The 22,221-nt window shown below is 38.0% G+C and overlaps 1 protein-coding gene across 12 annotated transcripts in view; it reads left to right on the top strand.

Moving 5' to 3' along the window:
• RYR3 (ryanodine receptor 3) overlaps positions 1–22,221 on the top strand; it is a 581,512-nt gene that overhangs the window by 160,375 nt on the left and 398,916 nt on the right. For all 12 annotated transcript variants that reach the window (XR_012159473.2, XM_073348839.2, XM_073348831.2 and 9 more), the window contains 4 exons: positions 6,593–6,667; positions 6,995–7,151; positions 16,299–16,463; positions 20,028–20,149. Coding sequence is in view for 11 of the 12 variants with exons in the window: in XM_073348839.2 (XP_073204940.1) it covers positions 6,593–6,667; positions 6,995–7,151; positions 16,299–16,463; positions 20,028–20,149 (519 nt within the window). In the remaining variant the exon portion in view is untranslated. The remainder of the gene's footprint in view (positions 1–6,592; positions 6,668–6,994; positions 7,152–16,298; positions 16,464–20,027; positions 20,150–22,221) is intronic.

The raw sequence follows: 22,221 nt of genomic DNA, 5'->3' as shown, positions 1-22,221 counted from the left end.
GCAAATCCTGCTTATGCAGATGTCTGCTGAGGAACATGGAGGAGCAGTAGTTACTACTTCAGCAAAACAGAAACGCTGCCTTGTGAGGAGTTTCTGCTGGAGCCATGTAGCTTGCCCCATGTTGGTGGGAGGGGAGTTTATTACCCCAACTCCTTACAGACCTGATTACTAAGAGCTTTGTGGATATTCTGAGAATTTCACCCCAAATTATTTGCATTCCCTACTCATACAACACATACTTGTTATCACTCCTGATATGCAAACAACAGGTTCATGTTTTTACATATGTTTTATTGAAGAAAAGGTCTTGCGATATAGAAAAGCAATTTCAGTTTTTAAATAATTCTATGTATTACATATATATTAAATAGGTGAGGGTGGTATTCATGCGTTCTATAGAAAAGGTTCAAACACAATTGCTATTATAAATCTTGCTTTCACATGCCTGGTAATTTTCTGAAACATTTATTTATGGGGCTAAAATTTTCCATGCTTGGCCTCTGTCTGAAGGTGAACCTTTTGGAAGAAAGGTTAAATAACATTCTTTCTGGAGTTACAGTAATTGTAAAAATAGTCTAACTACCATTTTTACTAAGTCTTAAGCAAAAGTGACAAAAGTGTTTAGCTTGAAATTTGGCAAAGACTGAGTCCTCACCAAGGAGTGTGAACTTTGTTTATTCTGGGGTGGGGGACTTAAAACAATGCATGAGTGAAGACAAATTCTGAGCCTGATCACTAGGCATCTGCTAACGTATGTTAGTAGAGCCTAGGGAAGCCCTGACTCTTTGTGACAGCCCAGTGCACATTCTTCCTGATCAAAACATAGGGGCCTGTCAGACACGAGAGCTGCATCTCTCAGTGTGTTGCTGCAACAGTCTCGACATTGATAGTTCCTTGCTCAAACACACACAGCAAATCCCCCCACCCCAACCCCAAACAAACAACAGTGAGGGTGGGGCGGGGAACAACCAAACCCCTGACTGAACATCAGGGATGAGAAAAAATTGCATCAGTGGAAAAATGACTGATCCTTGAGATTTTTTTACTACATTCTACAATATTCTGCAAATTCTAAAATTTTAGTTAAAAAGAAAATTGTATGTTTTTTTCATTGTCAAGAATAATATAAGGGCTACTTCTCTGATAATCCAATCTTGCAGAAAATGTCTGTAAGTAAGAAAGAACAGCACAATGTGATCCTTGTTCCTTCTCTGATCCCATTCACCTTGATGTGTGAACTTCACAGCCTAATTAGGACTAGTTAAATGCTATCATTATTAAGCAAAGAACCTTTCATTTTTTCTTTTCCCTAAGATGCAAGCAAATTAAGTGCAAAAAGATATATAAATAGTATGTTCATGTTGCTGTTAAAAGTCACAAAACAGGACAAGTAATATTTTGGGGCTTTGGCTTTGTGTGGTTCGACAGAATACAGGTTTGTGTGTAGCAGTGTACTCTTAGGGAAAACCTAACATAAAAACTGTATCTAGAACTTTGTGTTCACTCTTGTCTTATGCACATAACAAAGGTTATTCTGAAGCCTGTCCCATGCAGTGTGGCATTTTTCTTGTTGCCCATTAGGTTTGATTCTAGATTATCAGAAACATTTTTGTTTCTGATGCTGTAAGGGAAGGCTCTCCAGTCTCACATGTTTAGTGTAGGCTAATGGAGAAATCACAAAGTGTGAGGACAATATTCAAACTGAATGGAGTTGGGATCTGATGTTGCGGTGAGAATACTTTACTTACCTATTTATTCCACCTCACATAGCTCTTTGTCAATTTTTTTTCATTTATGGTCATTTAGGTACAAATAGATATTCAAGTTGCTTACATACCCTTAAAGACTGCTGGTAAACAATGCTTAAATACAGCTCTCCAAGTGTATCTTGGGACAGATACTATTGAAGCACACTATTCATTACAGTGCTCACATTTTTTTTAACATGGTAGCACATGGCTTTTGCCTCAGATTTATTAGGAATACTTTGGGAAGACAGCATCAGGGAAATTGCCATCTCCGAATTTTTTGTTAATGGAAAGGTTATGTTTAAAGAACAGTTATGTTCAGAAAAGTGATTATGTAAAAATGTCACTTCCTTATTCAGCAGGTCTAATCCATGTGTGTGTTCTCCATCCTTTCTGCTTTTATTAGTGGCCAAAAGTTTACGCTACTCTTTTATCTTGTTTAGAACTACAGAGCCTACACTGTTGTAAGAAAACAAGCTTGACTGATTTCTAGCTTGTACCCAATCTGTGGTAGTATAAATCAGTTTCCAGTTGCATGGTCAAGTTCTGTCCTCAGTTGCACTTATGGAAATCCCATCCAAGTTGGTTTGAATTCTGTGACTGTGGACAGAATTGGATCTGCAGAATCTTTACTGCAAGTGAAAATGCACACAAAGATCATAAGTTGAGTGTGCAGGCCGAACAGTTGGGCAAATAAAAACAATAATAAACAGATTTGATGTGGAAATCATAGAGATACAATAATGATATGGTCTCCACAATGCCAATTTAGTCACATTTCAGAATACAACTTCAGTTTAAAAGATATTATCTATTCAATGGGATGTAACTTGTACACAAGTCTATAATATTTTAATAGGCTTGTCAGAGCAGGAGTTCTGTAGATTTAGGTGTAGTTAAACTACTTTGCTGTATGCTCTATTGTAAAACAGAAAAGTAAATGTAAATAAAGAAAAAGTCCAGCCCCCTTAAGGGCTGAGCAGGTCTTCCCTCTGCAAAGGTAAATGGAATGAGATTTGGTTTGTGTAAGAAATTTTCTGGTCATCATTCCTGTCATTTCATCCAAGCACCAGAAGTGTTATAATATTTACCATTGCAGTGTAAAGGCCAGGGTTGGCCCTGGAAGTCAGTAATCTTAGATAAACATTCCTAAAACAAACCAGTCTGAACTGCCCTGTTAAACAATACTTCGTAAAATGAAAACCAAATCTCATTATATGGATCAAATTTGAATTTGACCATCAAACTTTTCATATTTTTGATCTTCTAACCAAGTGGACCCATTATGAGGTCTTTTTGTTCCACTGTTCTAGGTCTGTCCATTTTAACCCCTCTGTGAATTTTTTGGAATAGTTTCAATCGTTTGCATTAATAGAGGAAATACTTCTGCAGTTGGTGTGTTCCTTTGAACAAATACTAATTACTGACTACACTCTTGTATTTCTTATGCTTTCCTGTTGCCTTCTCCCACTTGAGAATGAAGGAAAAAACAAACCACACAGATTACCTTCCACAACTGTGTGAAAGCTACAAAAGAATCAGTAACTGGAAATTTTGATAGACACACTTAGGACTTGGTATGAATCAAGCATTCATGTTGAGTAGCTCAGCTAATGCTCCTTGAGAGATGGATGGGTGAATACATGAAAAGGACAGAAGCACCAACAAAAAACAAATTATTAAAGCCCACCTATAAATTCCTATGTTGACATGAGAGAGAGAAGATAACCTGTCAGAATATAAAATGGAAGGTCTTGCAGTTATGGAATAAAATCACTGATTCAGATTTGTTTCACATCTAGAATGAGCCCATCTAAATTAACCCTTCTGTCGTGCTCAGATTCTAGAGGAATGCACTGTAGTGTAATATGATAATTAATAATGTACACTTCTCTAGCAGTTTCTCTCCAAGGGTTCAAATTGTTTTCTGAACATTAATGAATTAATCTCACCACACCTTTTTAGACAGGTAAATGTCGTTATACCCATTTTGCAAATGAAGAAACTGAGATACACCACCATTAATTGTCTTGCCTAGTGTAACACAGGAAATGAGTGGCAGCTAAAAGAGGGCTTTTCCTGCACGGGCATGTACCTATATATTTCCCACCCCCCATCTCTTCCAGTCACCTGTGGGGGGAGGAGAGGAGGAATGGATCAGCATCCCCACACTGACCTGGTCTGCCACTGCAGTTGAAAGTCACTCCCTGGCTTTCTAGCCCTTAAAGGGGCACACATCTTTTCCGACAAGCCAGACAATGGCCCCCACCAGTTAATGAGTGGGGAGGTGTGGAGTAAGACTCTCGCTAACCCTCCTTGTCAGTAGTCTCCTCAATGAAATATGTAGTCTGACAGTTTCCCAAAAGCACTAATCTCGCAGTTTGGAAGAGTGAAGCCTAGAAAAGAAGTTACTTACTTTAGTTCTTTTTCTCTAATTGACATGATGTAATAACTTTTCTGAAAGTGCGAGTAACAATACCACACTGTACATGTTAGAACGTTTTGCAAATGATCATAATCACAAACAGAGATGGGAAAAATCAGACCTGAAATCTCCACCAACAGCTTGAACTGGACTTGAATTTTAAATATTTATAAAAAAGTTTGGCTATTTTTCAATTTTATTCATATTTTCAAAACAATTTAGATGATTAAACCTTATTAACAAAAACATTAAGTCCACAAATAATTTCAGACAGTGAACAGAGTGTTCAATTTTGGCATACATTAATAGAAAAGAAGAGTTTAAATATTGTGTGAAAATCGTTTAACAACTATACTATGCAATAAGAAAAATACAGATAAGTTATGAAGAGAGATAGTGAGGTTGTTTAAAAGGGATCCTAAAACATTTTAGAATAGGTAAAGCTGCTTCAAACTATAGAATCATTTTTTTCTGGTAACTGTGGAAAAAGTAATAAGTTAGCCAAGGGCTTTAACATTTTCTCATAGCCCAAAAATTTTAACATGGCAGAATTTAATATTTTTCATAGTTTCTGTTAGTTGATGGAGTAGAATGTTTTCTTTATCTCTAAGAAGAGATTTTGTGCTTTTTACCTTAGTCTTACAAAACTACTCTTGTCATTATATTTGTTTTCTTTGGTAGAGGGTGTGAATCACAGAAAATGTTGCATTAAGTGGGACTCCTTAAATCTTTCTCAAGGACGGTTGATATGGAGATAAAGTTTTCCAGCTGAATGAACAACTTTGCAAGCTACTGCAGCTAGTGGGAGGTAGGGGAGTAGCAATGGATGGACCAGTGGTCCCTTAATTCCCATACTCCCTCCTTCAGAACTCTGTTAATTAACATACTTAATCAATTGTTATTTTGTTGATGTTTTAAAAACAATTAAATATACCTTAAAAGAAAGATGATAAAGATTAAGGCATAAGCCTTAAATAAGTCATCTTCCAGCACAGCAGAATACTATTTGAGTACAGTGCTTTGTTACTCCATATACCGTAAGTATACACACAGTAATAATTGCATAAATCTTGCCCGAGAGCCCAATCATTGATGAAAAAAAGGAAATATAGCAATGACTGCCATCAAATTCCAAAAATAATACCTTTGGTAAACCACCCCCACAGTCTGTGTAACCTCCAGTTTGGATTTCTGTAATACACTATACATGGGGCTATCTTGATAGGCAAATCAAAATGGAACCAGTGAAGAATGCAGCAGCTTGTCTACAAAGAAGCATTTTACACCAGTGCCCCAAAGAGTGCACTGATTTTCTACTCACTCCCAGGTGCAATTTGAAGTGCTGATACTTACCGTTTCAACCTTATGTGGCTAATTTTACCTACCTGAGGGACTGCCTCTTACCCCATGCACCAACACAGCATTTGAGAACAGCTGATGCCTTTAAGATAACAGTCCTGATATTTGAGAGCTTAGAGGCTGGTGACGGAATGGAGGGACTTAACTCAGGAATTCATTTGCCCCTGTTGATTTGGCAGAACCTGAATCAGTTGACCTTCAAGAGATAGTATGATGCCAAACTGTTTACTTCATACCTTTTCCTGAATGGTTGGACAGGGGCTACTGGTGTTATGTTTATCTTTCATTTGAGGTAGTCTGTCTTTTTAAAATTATTTTATTGTTCTGAACTCCTTAAATTAAGTGTTTTTGTGAGGGCTATTTGTTCAATATTTTTCTTTCATATTTTTAGGCAGTGTTTCCCTTTAGTAAATGCAAGGGATGAGTCTTTCTAGCAATAAAAATGCAATGTTCCTGCAGATAGCATTGTAATAACTGTCTCACAACATATAATTGGAATTATAGTACATTACAGTACTTTTATTTGTGAATATGTACAGATATATGTACAATCTTTGAAATTCAGATATTGATCTAACAATGAATTTAAAACCCTGAAATTATATTCTGATTACCCAGGTTGCTGTAAGTTACAGCTCCTGAATGTGTTCAGTTTTCTGTAATTATATTTACTAACGTACTTCTATGTACATACAGCCTTATTAATTCATACTTGTGATTGGGAACCTCTATGAATTAGAGATATTTGTGAACAATCAAGTGACATAAAATTGATCTGGTGTTTTTGAAGTTACAAAATTTTTTATCAGCACCTAAGACGAAGTAGCTGAGGAAAGAGAGCTACAGATCTTTCGACACTGCAAATTTAACAACAAAAAATCAGATGGTTGTGGATCAACTTAAACTCTTACATAGACCGTGCAGTTGATGAGTAGGAATCTGGTCTCCATTCACCTCCACTTAACATGGCTGGAAAAATAGTGTTCAGTGACGTAATAAGTTATAAAATCCTTGTATTATAAGTAACCACATGGAGATGATCTTTTCAATCTGTCCGCAGGAGGGTATTGTATGAAATAGGAGGAGCTGGTGTTCGTGCAAGATCCTTGTGGAGAGTGGAACCCCTTCGTATAAGGTACTGTAATTTTGTGCCAGTGTTGTTTGTAGATCCCGTTAAATTACTAGGAATTTGATTGGATCTTCTACTATGGATTATCCAGAGGTATAGCTTGATTTAAAATTTTTTCCCTGCTACTTGACTTATTTTAGTCCATCCATTAATATTAATAAAAACTAACCTGTAATAATACAAAGATAAGGAGAAATATTGAACATATATCTCAGCAGAATTGTTTGTGAATATGATGGTTTTTAAGAATTTTCAGCAGGTCTTTTAAACCTCCAAGTAGAAATGTTCATTTCATGTAATTTTGAGATTAATCTTTGCTATCTGTTTGTTTAGTTGGAGTGGCAGTTACATCAAATGGGGACAACCTTTCCGCCTTCGACACATTACAACAGGACAGTACTTGGCACTTACTGAAGAACAAGGTCTTTCACTTTTAGACAGAGGGAAGTCAGACACAAAATCTACTTCCTTTTGTTTTAGAGCATCAAAGGTAAATAATTATGAAGCTCTCAAATGTTAGATCAAAATAGGTTCCAGCATCTTAGAGAATTATTAAAAGGAAGAAGCAATTGACAGTGATTTTGAATACAAATACTGTACAAGAATAAGTAACTCTGGTTGAAGATGGTAGTGCGTTTTTTGCATCTTAAAAACTTGATACTATGTTGAACAAATTGAGATTATTATATGCTGGAAAAATTATTAATAGGCAAAAAAGATGACAGACTATCTTTAGATATAATTATTCTAGATATGATCATAGAATCATTTTAGTTGGAAGGAACCTCATTAAGAGAGTCATTATTATCATGTATCATGGTAGGATTAATTTCACTGGGACAAATTCTGTCCTGGTTCTCACTTTAGGTAGTTGTGTAGATAGTAGTGGCATTGCAAGTGAAGCATTTCAACCCAGGTTCCTAGTTGGTCAATCTCTAAACCACAGGTTCTCAAACTGTGACCTGTAGAGAGCTGCTAACTAATCATATGGTGCTAGCATTTTTCCTCATTTCCAGTTGAGAAAAGCAGTACAGATGGGAGGGGGAGAGGAGATGAAAAACAGAAGTAGGCAGTGTGATTAACTGATTTCCAGCAGGTCAAACATTTATTATTCCAAGGACAGCTAAAAATGCATAAATACTTTACTGATATTACTTTTTAATGTAAGCAATTGTTGTAGTTGCCACAAGGATGATGTGATTGGAAATGGGAGGTTAAGTGGTCTACATGATCATGAAGATGCATGAGGGAATTTCTCTGTTATGTGTGATCTGAACTATGAAAAAAATAGTAGTTTGAGAACCCCTTTCCTAAACCATCCTTGATAGACAGACGGCTACTGTCGTATTAAGGCAGATACCGCTTTTTTTTAAAAAACACAAGAACAGTGCTTTTGACCAGTGGAGTCAGACTAACAGGTTAGCAGGGAATTATCCTCTGACCTCTGATCACTAGATATTTGGCTAAGTACTTTTCCAGCCCCTTCTGGTATATGGAGGCTATGCAACATGGATTGCATGTATGATATTGCCTGCACGGCGTATCAAGTGGTGGGGGACTTTGTCCAGTGGACAGCAAAGGTGAGTTGCCTCCTTTAATTGCAGGGGCAGGGCTTGTCTGGCAGGCTGGTAGTAAGGAGGTAAAGAGGCAGGAAGCAGTACAGCCAGACCAGGCTGTGGGAGGGGAGGGATGCTACACTTCTCCACCTGACTGGAAGGTGGGAGGTATTTATATCTAGAACAGTTCTGGGACCAGGTTAGTAGTAAGTGATTTAAAGGAGGAATCCTTTAAAGGAGCAGAGAAAGGAGGTTTGGGGCTTCTACAACTAGTATGGCAGGGGGTTAACTCTCCCCCTTCTTTATAAATCCCTTACGCATACATGAGAGGGGTGGGGGTTCCAGCATGGGATGTATGGGACCAGGATTGGAAAATGGAAGGTCTAACAACAGCCCCCCAAGTATATGGAATTACCTGCACTGTATAATTTTAGCTCCCAGGTACACCCCGATATTTAAGTATAAAGTTGCAATAATTAAAGCCACATCCAGGACCTCCTGTCCTCCTTCCCGCATAGCCGAACAGTGAAGCAGGTATGTGGTCTAGCCTCAGGTATTTCCAGTACTGGCAATGCTGCAATTTACTGTGGCAACTTCACCCACTGCATAATTCCTTGAGGTTTCTGCTATCTTTTAGCCTGTATTTTCCCAGATATATTCTTTAATGCTATGATTGAAACATTTTGAACTCTTGACAAACACCTTAGATAAGTAAATACTTGAAATTAACTTCCATATTCACAGTATTTCCTATAGTAAGTATTGGGAAGCTCAAGGGAATGTTGCAGACACTGAGGTAACCTTACCTATTAATTCTTATTCTGTACTTGTTGACAAGAATAATTGCTTCTGAGCTCCTTACAAATACTGCTTTGTGTTTTTTGTAGACAGGTATCACGTCTCCCCTTCAGGTTTCTTTTTTTCTGAATAATAAGCCCTTTTCTCTTAACCTTGCCTCACAGTACCATCACTGTTATTATTTAGACTTCTGTCCTCTGAACTGCATTCCTCCTGATCTGGAAGCATGTTTAGGACTTTTCTTCTCTCCATTCTTTGCACATTCACAATGCACTTCATTTCCAATAACTCAATTGCTTTTACACAAGCATCTCTGATACTAGGAATAATTTTTAAAAATGTGAATTCATACTAGATTCTTTCTTAATGTCTCCCTATAAAAATAGAGCAGAGGTGAAGAAGTCTGCACCTTATAGAAAACTAAAATTATTGTATAAATTTTGTGGAAGTTTCATAGGCAACTGTACTGCTTTAAGTGAAGATGGCTGAAAAGATGTTAATGACAGATACACCAACTAGTTTATCTGTTTTCTGTGGCCATTACGAACAACATTTTCAAATGTAGCATTTCCTGCAGTCCTATTTTGTCCTGATTTTTTTCTGAGGTATTGAGCACCCATAACTCCCACTGAAGTTAATGGGAACTACAGGTGCCCAGCAGTTTTAAAATCAGACTGTTATTTAAGTTTTGAATATGGATTTAGGGGCCCACTTTTGAGCACCTCAGTTTTAAAATGTCAGCTTATATGTTTTAAGGGAAATATTCTATTGTGAGTGGAGAGGCAACAGTTTCCCCACAGCTGGTGGGTGTAATCCTGCTTTGAGATGGGATGTTCCCATTCTAGCACAGTACTTGGCATACTCTGCTAAACTGAGTTCAGCTGCCATTTATAAAACTTTCTGGGCACAACTATAGAAGAACTAGGATTAATTCAAAAATAATATTTTTGTTTCTTTTTTATTTTTTTTAATATTTCAGAATTCATATTTTCTACTTCAGGTTTTATTTTCTTAAAAGTATGTAAAGATAAAAATAAATTATTAACATCAGAGTCAAAGTAAATAACATTCTAATGCATTTAAAAGTCACAGATGACTCATACAGTAGCATTTGGCTTCGTTTCTACATATCTGCCAAAGTGTAGCTATCTTTGGGGATTAAAATGGCATTAGGATGCTGTAATAGTTTAACAGTTATCATAAAGCTTAATTCATTTTTGGTAGAAGATAATGAAATAGGTATTTTAGATTTCTCTTTATATGATAGTTTCCAAATGTTCAAATATTCATTATTAACTATATATTTTATATTTGTCACCAACTAAACACTGCATTTCACATGCAGAATTAAAATGGAAGGAATGTTTTCCTTTTTCCTTTATATTAATGTAGAAGAGAAATTAGAAAGTAGACTTCAAGCTTTGTATTTTCTGAGTTCAGGGACATGGAGCTATAGGATTGAAGTATTCAGCAGCAGCAATAAATAGGCATTGACAAGGTGCAGCCAGAGGCTCAGTGAGCTGGCTTGATCAGGCTATTCTTTTTATAATCCTGGACTGCAGGCCTCTGCTTCTGTCAAGTGGCTTTAACTTTTGCCAAGTGTTGTTAATAAAGGGAGAAATGGAGCAGGTGAAGATACCATTTTAATTATTGTCTAATCTACCTAATCATTTTTGGGATGGGTGAACTTAACCCTAAGGACCTTTCCTTACTGCTGTTTACAGAAGGACTACAGATGGGTCAACATAGTTCTAATGGCACCTTAGAGACTAACAAATTTATTTGAGCATAAGCTTTCGTGAGCTACAGCTCACTTCATCAGATGCTCACAAAGGCTTATGCTCAAATAAATTGGTTAGTCTCTAAGGTGCCACAAGTACTCCTTTTCTTTTTGCGGTTACAGACAAACATGGCAGCTACTCTGAAATCTGTCATAGTTCTAATCACATTCCTGTCCTTCCCTTCATAACAGAAGCCTCTCCTCGGTCACCACTCATGCTCCTGCTTCCCTCTACGAAGTGAGAACACCCAACTTTCCCTTAGTCTATTTCCCAGACTTTTGACAGAATTTGCCCGTCCTCCTAGTATACTGACTGCATCATACAGCCTACCCTCCTCCATTCTGTCAGCCTTCCCTCCCTGCTCTTCCATTTGTTTGATTGCTGATTTTTTTCCTTGCCACCAGCCAGACCTCCTGGTGTGATTTGTTTTCCTCACCTGATTGGTTCCTGTCCTGAGAGAAGCAACCTGAGCACAGGTTATGAGGAGGGAAGAGAAGGGTGTTCCTTGCAGGTGGAAGTGCTTAGGCACTACCATGTTATGGGGTCTGTATAAATACTTAAAGAGAGACCAGGCTTTTGCCAAGAATCCTGACCTATCTACCATTTCAGCTTCTAGAAAACAGCCCTCTTCCCTTGAGAGTGGAACCAAATGTCTTAGCTGAAATCATAGGGAAACTGGCCAGCCTCCAAGGAACAAAACAGCTGGGGGGTTACCTAGTGTCACAAGGTTAAAATAAGAACTGACCTAAAAAAGCCAAAATTCAAGTTGTGTATTTATTTATGAGGTAGAAAAACTTTGGTTTGTGGCTTAATATTATTAACAGGGGCACAGTTGGAGGTTCAGTATAACTTAATTTAATATTTTATTTTGATAGCTAATGTTGTATTAACATAGCTTGATTTCAACATCATAACATGCTCCCTTTAAGCTTGTACTGAAGTAGTTTTGTTTCCTTTGGCATAAGCTTCACAGAGTTAGTACTATAGTCCTTTACATGTTCAAAGTTCTGTGCAAACGTTAAGCGATTATTCAGCCAACATTAATAATTGGCACCAAAATGATTTTATTTTATTTGTGACATTGTATTATACTCTTTTTAGAAGTTCATAACGTCATAATGTCCTCACCATAAATATGCACTGAAATTAGATGAAATTTCATCTCATTTGGACGTCACAGTACAATCTCCAAAAACTTGATCTGACATTTTCCCATGGTTTTGACATTGTAATGGCATCCCCAAGGAGTACATGGTAATTTCATTTCATCTTGGCATTGCAATGCTGTCTATTCAGGCTTAAATTGACATTGAAATGTGGCAGCTCCATGCAAGTGAAAAGAGAATTAACATAGTTATGGCAAACATCATTAAATGCACTTCATGTTTTAATAGCTATTTTTAATATCTCAATATCTTGACTTCAAAGAGGTAAGATAAAAACATTCAAGTGCTGTTGTTATACTCAAGGACATAGGCTGTTTGGGCACTGGGATCAGAATAAACCTTCCAACCACAGATATGTGGTTTATGTTACAAAGGGAAAGAGACGGGACTTAACTTTAGTAAACACAAAGGGATTTTTTTTAAAATCCAGGGTGCTGGACAAACACAGTTACTATAGCTCTTCCTGACTTTCTAGCTCCCAGACTGAGAAAAATAGCCGATGCTGTACAGTGTTACCACAAAGGGTCTATTGATATCCTGGCCTGGACTAAGTAATCATTCAGTGGATACAATACATTGCAGTATATTAAGCAATGTGTATTGCATGAATTTGGAGGCAGAGAGAAAGCTAGGTTTTCCACCAAAGTTTCCAACATTGACCATTATCAGTGAGATGATACTAGACTATATGGTCTATTGATATTGTCCAGTGTGGCAGTTCTTTGGTCTTTCTCGTTATGAGTTTGAGCAAATCTGGGACCCTTACAAAATAATTCAGTTGATTTACTCTGATCTGAGACCTCTAATTCAGTGTCAAGCCCTCTTCCCAGCCCACCACCATCCTTAACTTTTGTGCTCTGACTTCTCGCACACAGAGAAGACTGAATCAGGCTTATCAATATACCCAAACAGTATAAATACCTATCTAGATATTAGATAGAACTCGTGTTTGTTAAGGACCTGCTTTGTGGAAGGAATTAGGGGAGATAGTGAATGAAGGTTGCCTGTTGCCTAACTGTAGGGGGAACATGTGGAAACCCTGAGCCAGGCCTTGGTAAAGAACTCATCTTGATTTTCTGGGGCCTGAAGTTGGTATTATCACAGAATTTTAGAGAGGACAAATACCTTGTGCTTCATCCTTGTATCACTGGAACATTAATAGTAAACATAATCTTAGTAACATTGGTGGGTCTGTCTATGCCTGAAGCATTGACTGGCCTAACCCTGGTAACATTAGAAAGACTGTAAATATCAAAAATGCTCAGTCCATGTATAATTTTTTTTAAAGTCATAAAATTAAATGTCCAAGTTGCTGATGTCATCTGCAAGATTGCCTCCCACTCTTACTGAGTTAGATCCATAGGATCCATTTTGCCTGACACCAGAAATCAGATCGATATTTTGTGATATGTTTTGGGGGAGGTCCTCAAATAAATAAATAAATAAATATTGATGAAAAATTGTTTACAATTAACCTAGTACTCATGTACCAATGAGTCTAAATATGATTTTTGAAATACATGCTCTCTGCCTCTAGATCTGAATATGTGGCATGATGGAACTGCTGGCTTAATCTATCTACGGCAATGTGATCTGCTTTGCTACAATTGCATTTACAGCAGTATTAATACTTTTTTGATAAAGAGTGAAATGCAGTAAGAGTGGGAGGCAATCTTACAGATGACATCAGCAACTTGAACATTTAATCTTAAATCTGTTTAGTCCAAGTGTAAAAAAAAATCTATTTTAAGAACCAGAGCATAAATCGTGTTGATAAATAAGCTCAGTCTATAGTCACAACAGCAGTTTTCTTAATTCATGCCATCAGTCTCTTCATAACTCTCTTTCCTTAGTGCGTGTACCATATATATGGATCGGGTCAATGCAACAACTGATTATTGAAGTCCCTTGTATGTTTGGGCTGTTGAACTTTCAGAACTCCCTCTTTCCACATTGGGCTTCCACCATGACATTGAATCAACCACTTAACTATAAATGTTGTCTGTAACTAGAGGAAAGTTGTTAATATTCCTCCATAATAAATGTTAAAACATTTACAAAATAATAATAAAATAAGCAAAATGCATATAAATATAATACCGTTAAATGATATTATACAGAGAGTATAGATTTCTACTATAGTACTTATTTAGATACATAGTAGCTATACCTGTTTTTTACAATGCACTGAAATATTTGGAATCATAGGGCTTATCTACTCAGCAACTTAGTGCGCAGCAGGCTAGTGCATTGAACATTCACACCCTGACTTGCCATGCACTAAGTTGCTGTGTGGACCCTGCTACTGCTCACTAAAAGTTCTGTATTGAACTTTTGACATACTACTGTTTCAAATTTTTAGCGAACAACAAGAGAGTCCACACAACCACTTAGTGTGCAGCATGTTGCTGCTCTGTACATTCATAACCTGGCTTGCTGTACCTTAAATTGCCATGTAGAAAAGCCCATACTAAAATAATAAATTCCAAATGTTCTGTTTCCTTATTTGATTTACTGTCCGGGTCCTGTTAGTTTTGCAGTCATAGAATTTGCTACAGAATCCACTTCTTGCTCCAGAATTGTACACTGGCACTGAAACATTCATTTAAAAAACAAACAAACAAACAAACAAAAAAACCCTTAAAAAGAACAGGAGTACTTGTGGCACCTTAGAGACTAACAAATTTATTAGAGCATAAGCTTTTGTGGGCTACAGCCCACTTCATCGGATGCATAGGATGGAACATATAGTAAGAAGATATATATATACATACAGATAAACTGGAAGTTGCCATACAAACTGTGAGAGGCTAATTAGTTAAGATGAGCTATTATCAGCAGGAGAAAAAATCTTTTGTAGTGATAATCAAGATGGCCCATTTAGACAGGTGACAAGAAGGTGTGAGGATACTTAACTTACAGAAATAGATTCAATATGTGTAATGACCCAGCCACTCCCAGTCTCTATTCAAACCCAAGTTAATGGTATCTACTTTGCATATTAATTCAAGCTTAGCAGTTTCTCGTTGGAGACTGGTTTTGAAGCTTTTCTGTTGCAAAATTGCCACCCTTAAGTCTTTTACTGAGTGGCCAGAGAAGTTGAAGTGTTCTCCTACCGGTTTTTGAATGTTATGATTCCTGATGTCAGATTTATGTCCATTTATTCTTTTGCGTAGAGACTGTCCGGTTTGGCCAGTGTACATGGCAGAGGGTCATTGCTGGCACATGATGACATATATCACATTGGTAGATGTGCAGGTGAATGAGTCCCTGATGGCGTGGCTAATGTGATAAGGTCCGATGATGGTGTCACTTGAATAAATATGTGGACAGAGTTGGCACTGGGCTTTGTTGCAGGGATAGGTTCCTGGGTTAGTGGTTCTGTTGTGTGGTGTGTGGTTGCTGGTGAGCATTTGCTTCAGGTTGGGGGGCTGTCTATAAGCGAGGACTGGTCTGTCTCCCAAGATCTGTGAGAGTGAGGGATCATTTTTCAGTATTTGCTTCAGTGGGAAGAAAATCTTCCAGTTGTGAACTGAATGTAAAGTGGTCTAATGGTAGCCTGAGTTTCCAAAAAGCACTATACAACAGTTGGAGAGATGTGAATAATTCCCATTAATCTCACATGGGTGCTAACTCTAAATTTGTCATTATTAACTAATTAATTGCTGATCATTATAGAGGAAATAACCAGCTAATTTGTTTATCCCACAATCCCAAGCAACTTTCTCTACATATACAATTTGTAAATTCAAAAATCACATTGAAAATTAATTGAACTTTAATATAAAAATAAATCACACTCAAATTTATTTATATTTATTTTCATATTTAATTCAATAAAATTCTTAGCTTTTTTTTATGTGAAGCTGCCACAGAATTTCTAGTCATGTACAGAGGAACAATTCAGAAACCAGTGTCTGCTGCAGAGCAGATGGGATGTTGCTTTATTAACTGTGAATAAAAAGTGAACTAGAATTGTTTTCTGTTTTTGGGGGGAGAGGGTTAATATACATGTAATGCTAGCTTTGAGTAAATCCTCACAAAAGTTGAACTTATTGGGCTTATTTATTTAATTGGTTGTTGTGCTGAAAAATGGTTATAACAATGAAAGAAGATTTAAAATAAGCATTTTTTCTGAGGCTAGAATGTAATTTATTGATTTGGTTAGATCAAGGAATAAATTATGTAAAGGTGTACGTTTAGCTTCATCTGTTAGCAAAGTTGTTAGTATAGGCTTTATTCAGCATTACTGAGTATAATGTTTGCCTTTGACCTATTGAGATTAAACTAATACTTTTGCATTTTATTGTTTGTTTTATATTTTTTTAAACTAAAGGAAAAACTGGAAACTGTTCATAAACGGGACATAGAAGGCATGGGAGTCGCCGAAATAAAGTATGGTGATTCCATTTGTTTTGTCCAGCATGTAACCAGTGCATTGTGGCTGACTTATCAAGCACAGGATGGTAAAGCACCACGTTTAGGACCCTTGAAAAGAAAGGTAAGCGTTTAAAAAAATAAAAGTATAAGCTAAAATCATAGAAATTAAAGGTGTAAGAGATCAATTGGGTCCTATTGCCTTTCATCCTGACAATGTTGAGGTGTTGAGTGCCTTAAACCCCCATTGAACATAGAAGGAGAGTAACGTGGCGCACGCCATGACCCTCCAGTTTGGCCCTTCTCCCCCTCTTCTCAGAGACTCAGGGACACTTCAGGCTGGTGCAACACCCATGCTCTTTATTTGTGAGCAAGTCCGCAGCACCAGTTCCCACTATATACAGGTTTCAGAGGGTAGCCATGTTAGTCTGTATCAGTAAATACAACAAGGAGTCCTTGTGGCACCTTAGAGACTAACAAATTTATTTGGGCATAAGCTTTTGTGGGATATAACTCACTTCATCAGATGCATGGAGTGGAAAATACAGTAAGCAGGTATAAACATACAGCACATGAAAAGATGGGATTTGCCTTACCAAATGTCTGGGCGGGGGGGTCAGTGCTAATGAGGCCAATTTAATCAAGTGGATGTGGCCCATTCCCAGTAGTTGACAAGAAGGTGTGAGTATCAACAGAGGGAAAATTATTTTTTGTGGTGACTCAGCTATTCCCAGTCTTTATTCAGGCGTAATTTGATGGTGTCAAGTTTGCAAATTAATTCCAGTTCTGCAGATTGGAATTTGACACCATCAAATTAGGCCTGAATAAAGACAACCCCCCCACCTCACTTCCAGCCTTTTAGCTCCTGCTTACGAGGCTGGCAGGTGCGGTCCCTTACCAGGCAAGCATCAGGCTATCTGCACAGCCCCAATCCAATCCCCCAAGGAACTGATTAAGCCTCTCTAGTAGCACCCTGCCACGTGGAGTTATATATATTCATCAGTTCCTGGAGTGCTCAGCAACTTGCAGAACTGAGCCCTAATGGTCACTATGATTGCCCAAATATGGGATTTAGTCAATTTATAATATTAAGGCTCCCAAATATAGGGTTTAGTCAACCTCTAGTATTAAGGCACCCATGATATTCAATTGGTCTCAGTTAGGAAAACCATACAGCTACAAGAAAGAATTTGAAAACAGTCTTACTGAACAAATGAAACAAATCAAACCTCTTAATAGATAACTCACCTTACGGAGAAAACCTCTAGCTTTCTAAATATTTAATTCTCTTTACTTAAGCAGATTTCAAGATAAAAAGGAAATACCCTCATAATTTAAAATTTTATTTATTTTTGTTAGATGAAATGGGCAGACTTACTGCAAACTTTATATTTTCCTTCTTAACTACTTGCTAAGTACAACATGTAGAAGATTTGGGAAATTGTATTACTTTTTCAGTACTACACGTTGTTGTGTGTCTCTTCCCCTACACCTAGAAGGGAGTCTAAGACCAAAGCATCTCATCCTGGGAATCACATTTATCATGCTGATAAGGAAGGAGGATTTTTCAGGCCCAATTAGGGATAAGGTGTTAAGAAAACCTTTACTGTTACAGCATTAAGCAGTTAAACATTTAACACTGAAAAACACAAGTAAGGCTTTCATTTTAACAATTTCCCTTATTCCCTTTCACTTTAGTTCTATAGAAGTGGGTTTTTTTGGTTTTTAAACGGGGGACCCTGCCTACTTGACAGGGTTTTTTTAGATGATATTAAAGATACTGTTGTGGTTTTCTTTTTTTGTGCTGGAGGAAGATAGTTTAGATGCTGTTGAGCTGTTTTTGCCCTTGTTGTTTCCTTTAATACAAAATGAAGAAAACGCACATAAAATGGGAGAGAAAAGAATATGACAGATAGAACATGCAGCATCTATCTCTGGTGCTTTCTTTTTGCATTGCATCCTCCCTGCTGGAGAAACACAGGCACAGATTAGGACAAGATTTACTTAGTTCACAGATCAGGACATCTGTTGGCATTTTAATTTCATGGAGCAGTTCTATAAACTTCTTATAATGCTTGTAGGAAGTATTCCCCTTTTATGATTCAGTTTACTAGAAAGTAACTGAAGTGTGTAGTGAAGAGGTAGGTATCCAGATAATACTGATATCGCTTAAAATCGAGACTGGGATACTCAGATCTGAGCTGATGAAAAGAAAGGGCAATCCTTGTACTGAGGCATTCTCTTTAATTCCCAAAAATTGTAGACTATCTCACTCTTGACCTTCCATTATAAGGGAGAGATGCGTTGAAGTGATTTCCTTAGTCGGAGGCACATGACCACCTATTTTTTTCAAAGTCCATGGACATTTTGTTTAGAATAATGGAGTTAGTAATAACATAGTTTATCTACAGCATTTCCCCAACTTATTCTTAGAGCTTGTTATGGTAGACTGTACAGTTGGAACACATTGTGCGAATGAGAAAATGAAAATGTTGTGCTGGGCACCAATGATATGGAACAGGTGCCAAAAGAATTAAGTAACCTCCCTGTGTCATTCTTTTAGCAAGGTATTCAATATCTGAAAGCAAAATTATTTCAGCAGATGCTAGTTTTACAGCTAGTAGTGGCTGACGCATTGTGATCATCCATCAGTGGTTATGTTTACAGGGGCATTAAATATATATTTAACACCCTCAAGGATCCTTTCTCACTTTACAAACTCAACAAACTGATATTAATCATTTCAGCCACACTTAAGATGAAAGGGGTATTCAGATAGGTTGAATGTAATTACTGGGGCAAAAATGGGGCAACAGGGCAAATCATACTACTCTGGCCAAAAGTGCCATGGAATTGAATGACTCCAAATGAACCTGGGTTTTACATCATCTTCAAAAGTCAGCATGGTGTTCTCTCATCTTATGCTATTACGGTGGGGGAATAGTTGAAGACAGAGGTAAGACCTACTAAAACATCAGTACCACTTCTTGAAGCTCCTAAGTGTTTCTTTGAGGTCTCCCATCTAGAAAGGCCTGGACTGACTGTACTTAGTTTGGTGATCCATCAGGAACCCAGGTCAATGTAAGAATGGTTAGATGAATCAGGAGAAGTTTTTGGTAAATGTTGATGCTTTCAAAACATCATTCCTCTTGCTGGGTAGTATGTCTTATAGATATTTGTCACTCTAACTGGTTTTCCTGTTTGTAGTTTTTCCATGCAGGAGTCCTGTAGACTGGTGATTCTTAAAATAGTAAATTCAGTCCTCCTTTTCCTGCAAGGTAGAGCTTAGAAAGGAAAGCATCTTTGTTTTTACATTGACATTTTGTTATGTTATCTTTAAAAGGAAGTTTAAAGAATCTCAAAGGTTCACTAATAATCTCTCTTCCCATTTTCTAAGTGGACTTGCTAGAAGAGACTGAAGAATTCATTATTCATTATTGTTATAGGCAAATTATCAGTATTAGAAGTGCCTGGACAAAGTGGATTTCAGCTATTATATAAATACTATATATATAATTCAAAATTAGGTAGGAGATTTTAGCACAATATTGAAGCAAGAGGTGCAAAGTATTAAAATTACATTTGAAATATTGTTTCTGCCAAATGCAAGTTATTTGTCTAATTATAGGCTTTATATTTGCAATTGCACATTTTTCTCCAAACATGATTTTATTTTTACATTTCATAGGTTATATTACACCAAGAAGGACATATGGATGATGGTCTAACATTACAAAGGTGTCAACATGAAGAATCCCAGGCTGCTCGAATCATTCGCAATACTTCCAGCTTATTTAGCCAATTTATAAGGTATATGGCACAGCATTATCTATAGTGGGTTTTATGTAGTTATTTTCAAATATACTGAAATGTTTTAATTTAATTATTTTTAGATTTATAATTAGATCTGGGACCTAGCTTTGCCAGTAATGCCTGTCTCTACAATCAGCCAAACTTGAACAATGAATCCAAACACCATAGAGTGCTGAAAGTTCATATTTGGGTCCAATTCCAGATTCCCAAATTTCATTTGGCCCCATGATTACTGATAGTATGTCCCCATCATATATATTTTTTTAAACATTTTTAAATTTTCTCAAAATGTTTACCATCATGTGCCCTTAATAGGCTGTTTCCAGATGCAGCAGACTGTCTCCCACCAAGAAACAGAGCCTTGAGAGAATGGATGAGCTGTGCGCTATGTCTGGAAAGTCTCAGCTCTGTTGGATCAATGAGAGAATTGAATTCCAGAGTCAAGCCTTTTCCACCAAAAATGCCTTAACTTGGTCCCCAAAATGCTCGTATTTAGAGTGTTAACAGAACCATCTTTCCTGATCTGAGTTTGTCCCAGCTAAGTGTGGGGAAGGAGTGATTCCCTTATATAGCTAGGACTCAGACCACTTATGACTTTGTAGCTCAGAAATCAACCCCTTGAATTCTATCCAGAAGTGAACTGCATCCCTTTACAAAGTTTGGAGAATAAGTGTTTTATGCTCCCAATGGTCAAACTCCATGAAGTAGGTGGGGCTACATTCTGCATCCTAAAACATCAGACATTCTTCGAGTGCTTGCTCATGTAGGTTCCATTCTAGGCATATGCATGCCCACATGCACAGTCATCGGAGATTTTTGCCTTAGCAGTATCCATAGAGTTGGCTGTGGTGCCCTCTTGAGTGCCATGCTCATGTGCTGGTATATTAGGTGCTGCCGACCCTACGCCCTCTGAGTTCCTTCTGACCACCTAAGACGGTTGGTCAGAGTGCCTCATCTTGAATTGCAAGAGTGTTAGCCGTTCTTAACCGCTATTGTTACCTCCTTTGTATATAGCTGTGCCTCCTCTGTCCAGGTCCTGGGGGACTCCCCAGCTGAGCACCTATAGGAAAAAGGACAAAGACAAGGGATTTAAATGATGACACCCTTTGTCTTCCTGGTCATCTGCTCAGCCTGGCCCTTCCAGGAACCAAGGAAGTTTGAGGGCACACTCGAGGATGGTGCCCCAGTCACATCCCAGGATCCACCTTCCTACTCTTTCCTCAACTGCCTGCACCCCTTCCGGTCAGCCTGGTTGTGGCTGACCTGGGATCATTGGGTGCTTGACATAATATCTTCAGGCTACACCCTGCAGTTCTTGGCCAACTCTCCCTCCACCCCCCTGCCCTGTCCCTCTTCAGGAACCCTTCTCATGAGTAACTCCTCATCCAGGAGGTACACAACCTCCTCAGAATGGGGGCAGTAGAGGAGGTCCCTCTCAAGATGAGGGGGAAAGGAGTCTATTACCGTTATTTTCTAATCCTGAAAGTGAAAGGAGGCCTCAGACCCATCTTGGACCTGTGACACCTCAACAAGCACCTCAAAAAGTTGAAGTTCCACATGGTTTCCCAGGCCACCCTCAACTTGAAGGACGCATATTTCCATTTTTCCAGGACACAACGATTCCTCCTTTTGTGTTGGGCCTGTGCCATTTCCAATTTATGGCACTGCCCTTCAGTCTCTCGTCAGCCCCAAGAGTGTTCACAAACTGCATAGCACTAGTGGCCACTTACCTGCGGCGTTGAGGTGTTCAAATTTGCCCATACCTCAATGACTGGCTAATAAAAGGCCTGGCATCAAATGTGGTGGCATCTTGATCTCAGCACGTAAGGTTGTTGGTCAAGTCACGATCACTCCCTACGCATAAACATCACAGAGCTCAGAGTGGTACGCTTGGCCTGCCAAGCCTGCCTAGCCTGCCTGCCTCACATAAAGAGCAGGATGGTCCAGGTCCTGATGGACAATACAGTGACTGTGTTCTATATCAATGAGCAAGACAGAGCCAGATTGTCAACTCTTTGCAAAGGAGTCCTCAGGATCTTGGACTTCTTTGTTCAACACGCTGTCCATCT

This window comes from Lepidochelys kempii, chromosome 6 (genome assembly GCF_965140285.1).
Source record: "Lepidochelys kempii isolate rLepKem1 chromosome 6, rLepKem1.hap1, whole genome shotgun sequence".
In the NCBI taxonomy this organism is placed as follows: Eukaryota; Metazoa; Chordata; order Testudines; family Cheloniidae; genus Lepidochelys; species Lepidochelys kempii.
The sequence above is the reverse complement of the archived record's forward strand: the minus strand, read 5'-3'. Positions and strand labels throughout refer to the sequence as shown.